This window comes from Haplochromis burtoni, unplaced genomic scaffold (genome assembly GCF_018398535.1).
Source record: "Haplochromis burtoni strain Fernald_Lab_line unplaced genomic scaffold, NCSU_Asbu1 Contig_151, whole genome shotgun sequence".
Classification (NCBI taxonomy): domain Eukaryota; kingdom Metazoa; phylum Chordata; class Actinopteri; order Cichliformes; family Cichlidae; genus Haplochromis; species Haplochromis burtoni.
Window position 1 is genome coordinate 562,335 of NW_024582512.1, and position 8,415 is coordinate 570,749.

The 8,415-nt window shown below is 40.9% G+C and overlaps 1 protein-coding gene across 1 annotated transcript; it reads right to left on the bottom strand.

Moving 5' to 3' along the window:
* Positions 1-7,434: 7,434 nt before the first annotated feature.
* On the bottom strand, positions 7,435-8,328 carry LOC121815195 (the record flags this gene model as incomplete). The annotated part of the gene is given in 1 exon segment (XM_042224808.1): positions 7,435-8,328. A coding segment is annotated over 1 exon segment (894 nt), but the record flags the coding sequence as incomplete, so codon positions are not given.
* Between the last annotated feature and the right edge of the window lie 87 nt (positions 8,329-8,415).

The window sequence follows — 8,415 nt, forward strand, 5'->3', positions numbered from 1 at the left end:
TGCTGGCTAGATTCCTTAATCTTACACTCAACATGTGGCTTATGTGCTGTATTCACAGTACGGGATGTGTGAGAGTATTTGGTCATATTTTGGGTATTATGTTGCTGGGTGACCGTGGCTCAGGGGATTGGGAAGCTCATCTGTAACCGGAAGGTTGCCAGTTCGATCCCCCTGCTCTCTCTGTCCTGGTCGTTGTGTCCTTGGGCAAGACACTTTACCCTACCGCCTACTGGTGTTGGAGGGGCCGATATGGCAGCCTCGCTTCTGCTGTGGCTACAACTGTAGCTTGCCTCTACCAGTGTGTGAATGTGAGAGTGAATGAATAGTGGAATTGTAAAGCACTTTGGGTGCCTAGAAGAGTGCTATATAAAAATGCAATCCATTATTGTGTGGGTGAGTGCGTCAAAAATGCTTTTTTTGTTGATGCTTGGTCGCCAATACTACAAATCCAGTCCTCTGTTATGTTGGCTATAATTATTTGTAACTATCAGGATAAGGAAAGCAGTTTTGAAAGTGTTATCATATCTGTTATTATATCATTTTTATTGGAATCCTTACAAAAATAATCCACAAAACACTTTGTTGTATGCCTCATAATAGAAATGTCTGATAATATTATTTATTCAAAAGTTGCTCTTTTGCATTTTCTCACTAAATATAATTTGAGAAGTTAAGCATGATTCAACTAAACCCCAAGTGTTATTTTCATGAGCAGTGTGTGCCTAAAACAGTATTATTACCTTTATTTAACCAGAAAGTCCCACTGAGATCAAATCTCTTTTAAACACTGAGATAAGGCTATACATACATTCATATGTGTCCAACCGTTCCATTCTGAGTCCCACAGGAAGAAGAAAGTAAAGGTAATTATTGGTACTTGGACAGAGAATGGTACAAAAGTGCCACTGAAAGTTTACCTATTAATTCTTTATAAAGAAAAATACGTTTTTTGTTAATGGGCAGGGATGGCCAGCCCAACAAATCATAAAAAATGCAATGGTGAGTCAGACTTTTCATTTGCAAAGAAAAGTAGCTTTCCTTAGAATAAAAAGTAGAGCAAGATTTATTTTAGAAAAAGTGAATTTATACTTTGAGCTTCCTAACTAAGATCACTGATGTGTATATTAACAAAATGCTCTGAGACTCCATCCAGTAAAGTTAAACAACCATTCGTGACTTAAATTTAGCTCGTGTTCCCTTGTGATGATTGTGTGAAAGTTTAGTTATAACTGCTTATTGAACCTCAAGAGCTGATATTTTCATGTCGAAAATCATCACAAATGATCATAGGTGGGCGTTCATCCATAACCCAGAGATCAAAAAGCTGCTTGTTGCTGAAAGCTTTGCAGTTTCCAAGCGTGAAAGCCAAACAGGTCAGATGCTTGACCAAGAGCATCACTTAATTTTTTTCCAAGATTTGCCAAGTACGAGGTCATACATTAAAAAGTTATAGTCTCAGTATAGAGTTCTATGAAACGGCCTGAGGCAATATAGAGATAATTTATCATATTTAAATTAAAAGCCTCATATATCCTGCATGCCATTGTACACCCATCTACAATTTGAAAAGGCTTTTTTTAATCATACCAACAGGATTTCTGCTTGCCACCTAGCCTGATTCAACTTCCTGTGAATACATTCTTGAAGTTAACTTCCCTGAAGTCTCCCTGGTGGAGATTTACCATGATTGACAGAGGCATAGTAAAAACAGTGCCCCTTCTGGAGGCAGGTCATAGGTGCATGAGAAGGTCATCTAAAGCCTAATTTAAATTAGATATATATTTTTTTATTTTTACAGGCAAAGTCAAGGAACTTTATGATCAGGTCATGGACCATGTGCTACTTCATAGAGATTCCTTAAACTTTTACAGCAAATACTTTTAACACCGAATAGGGTTTTCAAATGTCTGGTTCCCAAAGTACACCAAAGGGCAAAGCCAACATTTCACATATGTAGTTGTATTTGTGCAAAAGAGTTTATATGCCAACTGAAATGTTCTTATGATTAAATAGTTGTTCTTTTGATTGTATGGCCAAGATATGGGTAATTTTTGCAAAATTATTGCTATTTTATGAGGTTTCATCTGGCTTGCAGTAACCTCCTCTAGCCTGTAGTTTGCCTCAATTGGCATACGCTTTCACACCACAAATGGTCTCACTGTTTCTGGTCCAGATCCAGCACTCTTATGAAGCAGTCCAAGTTTTTCTCAGAAGGTTTGTTTTCCAAGTGTCTGTTTAACTTTCTTCCCCGCATGTTACAATTTAGCCATCTTCTTCTGACAGATGACAAAGTTTGGGCCTGAGAACTGTTGACTGACAATCTGGGCCCTTGATAGGTCATGGGCTCATTTTTCTCACCATCTGATCATATTTAGGTAAAAAGATTTGCTTCTGTATGGACAACATATTATCCTAACAAGTTCAGATGCAGTAAGTTAAAAGATTCATTCATGTCTCTTTCTTCCGTAATAATACATAGTTTCAAAAGGTCCCTGATACATCTGGAGTTACCTCACAGCATATCAGTGCTCCTCTGATCAGTACCAGCATGTAGTATAGGCATATAGACATGTTATTCTGATACAGGTGTGATACCATCACTGTATTTTGTGATCTATTTTTCGACAATACCTACAATTCCAACTTGTGCTTTTTGCAAAGGTGTTTGATATCCATCTCCCCCTATCTCTTGCATCCTCTCCTGTCACACCAACCCTCTCTGCTTCCTCTTTCACTCCATCCATCCATCTCTTACTCTTTTACTCCAAACTCTTTTGTCTCCAAATCACTCCACTTCCTCTGATGTACTCATTTGTAATCTTGTCCATCCTGGTCACCCTCAATAAAAATCTTAGCATCTTCATCAGCTCTGCCGCTGTCCTGTCTGATGCACGCTTTGCAGGTTTTCTGTTTGTAACTTTTTGCAGCTCACTTTTTTTCCCACACTGTTAGAAGCATTGACGTGTCAGTGTGCAGTGATGAACACTACGGCAGTAATATTTTACAGTTTTTTGAGATTTAATTACACTGCAATCAAAAGCAATTAAATGTCTGTGCTACAACTCCCAAAATAAGAGGGGTGTTTTTCCAAATACGCATCAGTGACAACAGAATTAAATCGTAAATCAGTTTCTGACAGGGGCAGCTGCCATGCTGACAGAGGGCACATATAAATGATAGAACTGTACTAAAAAGCAGGAAAGAAAGAGGGGGCAGCATTTGTAGCACATGGTTGTCATGGCTCAACACTTCACCAATAATAACAGAGATCATGTCTTCCAGGGCCTTCTGGCATCACTCTCCTCTTTCCTGATTTCAAACCAGCAGCTGTTTGTTCGTTTTGCTCAACCATCTATCAGATCTCAGACTTATTAGGTGTCAGGAACAGTGTGCTTAATCATCACTGCAAGTCTTGTTTTCTTTGTGTCGTTTTGAAAAATGAAAAACAGAAAATGCAGACCTGACTTTATTCCAGGTGATTAATTCTGCTATTGCTGCTTAAGCTAGGCTTGGGATTCGCTGACTGATCCCTGTAGGCAACAGTGATTACAGTATTTCCACTGTTTGCTCACTCTATCATATGTTCATGCTTTCAATAGTTTGTCACTGCAATATTAACATTAGATTGTTAATGAATGGCAGCTAGATGAGAACAAAGAATAGCTCTCAGTGGTACTGAAAACAGGTGAGCTTGATCAGTTGGTAAACCTCCTGAAATAGTTATGTGCTGACATTTTGGAGGAACTGCTTGACTAGCATTAATTTCTGATATTTTTCTCCTCCATTTGTGCTATTGAGTTTGTCTGTCTTTTCTGTGTTACTTTTACACTGAGTGTATGTGCTTCACACATCAACTGATTACTACTCCCCCGGTTTAGTTCAGTCATTTCATTAAAAAAGTGCACAGACTTCAGTGAACAAAAGACATTTTCTCTGCCATTTTAATTAACTTATCACCATTTATCTATCTGTTTACATCTCTTTTTAGTGATGTTTAATATCACAGGCCCCAATCTAGTCAAATCTTTTGAAAACTTTGACATAATCTCCTGAAGACATCTGTCATTTATCCTTGGATTATACAGATATATGAAATACCACATTTATTTACAGACCAGTCAATGACAAATACAAAAAGATTGTAAAGTTTTTTCACCTTTCTTTGTTGAAATTGTTTGTTGCTCATTATAACATTATGAAAGCAAAAAGGTTTTATTGAAGCTGGTAGAAGAGAATGCTGTTCAACTAAATAATTTGCACAAATGTTCTTTCAACTGAATCGGCAATTTTCGAAACAGGAAACTGTGGTCCCATAGATCCAGTTTTTCCTTAACAATTAGGAAAGAACAGATGATGCTAATTAAAGTCAAACTGCATAATCATTGCCCTGAAATATTCCCAGAAATACTCAGTTACAATGTGGTGTTTAAATGATGCTATTTTCAGTTATATTCACTATTCAGATCTAACTTGACAAATCAAAGCCTATGACCAATATGGTATTATCAAACAACAAGTAATGCACTTTATAGCAATAGGGTTTTTAACTTACTATAACTATAATGAGCCACATGACTGCAACAGCAGCGTATTAATACAAACACTGCTTTTAAAAGCTCGTTTGATGTGTTACGGTTGGTTGTGTCATGTCTGTCATGCCTCTAGTATACAGTGGTTATGAGTATATAATTATGTCTTCTGTTTCTCTCTTTCCTCCTGCCTTCATACCTGTCATAATCATTGTTTTGGAAAGACACGACAGCAGAAAGGACTTTTAAACGGATGGATTTAATAAATAGAGTTTCTCAGCATTATAGCCTACCTTTCCTGTAGCCCTGAGCCGTTGCTAGCTCTATTGCCTCTGGGTACAGACAGAGCCTGGGGACTGTGGCGCCACACAAACACCATTATCCTCCGTCAGCTCTCCTCTCATCTTCTTATCCTCCTCTCTCTCTCTTAGCCATGATCGTTTCCCCCCACCTATCCTTTTCTAGCCCAGGTGGTGGACTGTGAAATCATATCCTCGTTATTGGGCCTTCTGTACGATGCCTTGCAGCATCCTGGGCCAATCCACACAAGTGATCATTTCTCACAAACTGTTGGTGGGGGTGAAAGAAGAGGAGAAAGCAGTGCGGCTGGAGGCTTAATGCACTCAATGTATCTCACATCTGTGCCTGTCAATGTTGCTCTAGAACAGAATGGGAAGAATAATATGCATGTCACCTACACAAAGCTGGGCAACAAACAAATTGCAGTGCATAACAAATTACCAAAGCCATTTGGTGACATTATTTGTATGACAAAGCATGTTAGCTGAACAGACTGGGAGACCTATAATGAGATTTAAAGAGGCACATTGCGTAACGCCAAATTATCTTGAAACACCAACCTCCAATTTTCTCTGTAAGTGAAAATTAAAAAGAAGAGAAAAGAAGAGGAGGGGTGGCGAACCCAATGGTGAACGCAACTCTGGTGACACTTAAACTATTAGATGAATCAGATCAAGAAAATTTACCTGATCCCCTGTGTTATTATTCTTCCCTTAGGGGCTACAGGTTAACTCAGGATTCTGGCCTTAAGCTCTCAGTGTTTGTCTGTTCATTAAAGCCAAGACAGGTTGCCTGCTTAACTTGGACTGAACAGAGTTCAATTATTTCCCAATCAATACTCTATACAGGTACCTCATTGTAGCTCATATATAATCAATTTGCCACAGAGCATTACAGCTGAACTTCACCTCTTTAGCTTTTACACAAAACATGCTTTCACGCCTGTCACAGGGAATTGAGCCAATGTGCTAAATGAATTCTTCAGCTAAATATTCCCAACAGCATCAGCTGTGTAGAGACAGCATATGCTGGCTGCTTTGTACAAACAATAATAGAGCGTGGGACAATAGATCATTTTTCATAAAGTAAAAGTGAAACACTACTCAAAATCTATCTTTTCAGTTCCAAACACACACCTTATCTCAGCTGAAAGGGAGGCTATATATGAGGTTTTATTCCTGTTAAAGGAGTAAAGCAGAAATAGTGAGTTTAATTTTAATGTGTGGCGTGTTTTCATGCTTAAAAGGAATATCAATAGAAACATCTTAACTTGTGATCTGTCAACCGAGTCTTGTGGCAGTTTTTGATACAGTCACAACCTGCAGTCTATTGATTTTGGTTGCTGGACACTACTATTGAGTTCCTCATAACAAATCTGGCATCATCATTTCACGTCAAATTATTATCTCAAATTTTTTATTTAAGAACTCAAAACTTCAATTTATTTCCGTCAATTTTGAGTTCTTTTGTCAGAAGTATGTGTTAGTATTTTATCTCTTGCCTAATTATTGTAACTCCCTACACCTCTGTGTCCGACTGTCTCTTTCAACACGATTGCAGATGGTGGAGAATTTGGCACCTTGACTGCTGACAGGTGCTAAAAAATATGGGCACATCACTCCAGCCCTGCCTTCTCTGCATTGGTTTACTTTTTTAGGATTCAGTGTAAGATTTTACTCATTGTTTTTAAGGCTGTTAATGTGCAGCCTCCAGCTTATATTACTAGTATTATTTGCTTTCTCAGATGCACTGGTAAAGATCTCTTACATGTTCCAAGATCACACCTTAAGCAAAATGGTGACAGAGTGTCTGCAGTCACTGCTTCAGGATTGTGGAATCCGCTACTGCCGGATATAAAAAGAGCATCTTCCATCTCTGCTTTTAAGTCAGGGCTCAAATCTCACTTTTATTCTCTGGCCTTTTCAACCCACCAACCTGTCATTTGTTGTTATATGTGTAAATCTAAGGATTTAAGAGTTTATTTATGTTCTAATTCTGTATTATTTAGTCATAAGTACTAGTGATGTGTCGGTCGCGAACAAAATGGCTCTTAGAGCCGGATCTTTGATGTGAACGACGCGAGCCGGCTCCTTACCGCGAGCCATGTTTTTTATTTTTTTTTCTCTCTCACCCTGTGGAGGTATGTAATAACGACAGGAGAGGTCTCAGTGTCTCACTCCAACTTTATTAACTGACTCTCAGAACCTCACATATAGTAAGCGCCAAAATCTCCACCCCAGCACTTCCCTTCAACTTGGGTGTGAGTGGAGCCACCTGGTGGTCCGCCACACATACACCCGCCCCGAACATACAGTTAGGTCTCTATTCAGTCCAGGACCCTGGGCCTAAGCAAATGACCCGAATAACTGAACCTGGGAGGGTAAGAGATCTGTCATGATCGCTGCGTGGCAGGCAGGATGAGGACCCAATCGCAAAACTCACAGACTCAGGGGATGAACTCAAAAAACAGCTTTATTGCTGAAGAGGCAGAATAGTCTTTGTCTCCACGGTATCATCCGCTAGTTTCCCGATGAATCCCACAACCGCTTCCGTAAACACGTTGACGTCATCGTCGGAGCTGTTTCTGAACATGCCCCAGTCTGCGTCATCGAGTGCGTCCTGTAACGCGGCCACCGATTGGTCCGTCCAGCGCGCGACCTTCCTCTGAACCGGAACTTCCTGTTTCAGCCTTTGTTTGTATTTTGGCATGAGGAATGATGGCGGCGTGATCAGATTTGCCAAACGGGGGGCGGGATTGTGCCTTGTAGCCGTCCTTGACCGTAGTGTAGCAGTGGTCCAGTGTCCTTTCACCCCTGGTGGGGCAGGTGATGTGTTGATAAAAGTTCGGCGCTGCGCGTTTGAGGTTGGCGCTATTAAAGTCCCCCGTCACAATAAGCGCAGCGTCCCGGTGTTGTGTCTGGTGCTGTGTGAGTGCCTCATGCAGCTCGCATAAGGCGGTGACCGTGTCCGCTTGTGGTGGAATATAAACGGCACTTACAATGACCGATGTAAATTCCCGAGGTAGATAAAAAGGACGACACATGATGGACAGTAGTTCCAGATTTGGTGTGCAGGAGCGTGTGAGAGGAACAACGTTCGCACTGTTGCACCAGTTGTTGTTCACCATTAAACACACGCCGCCTCCCCTTGACTTCCCCGAGTCCCGTGTCCTGTCCATGCGGTGAACCGAGAAGAACTCGGCCGGCTGGATGGCGTGGTCCGGCACCGCTGGGTTCAGCCATGTCTCGGTGAAGCAGAGGAGATTGCAGTCCCGAATGTCTCTCTGGAACTTTATCCTGGCCCTGAGGTCGTCAAGCTTGTTCTCCAGTGACTGGACGTTGGCGAGCAGGATGCTAGGCAGAGGTGTGCGGTGTGCACGAGCTCTCAGCCTGTTCCTGACGCCGGCTCGCTTCCCTCTAGGCCGCCGCCGCTTCCCTTTGTTCTCCCTCGAGATCTCACTCGGCCAGCTCGGATCCGGAGTTAAAAACTTCGAATTGTGAGTACATTGTATACCAATAGAAACAAGAGTGTCACTGTCATACCTAATGTACCCAATGGTGATGATTTTGCCGATTTAGAAACGCTG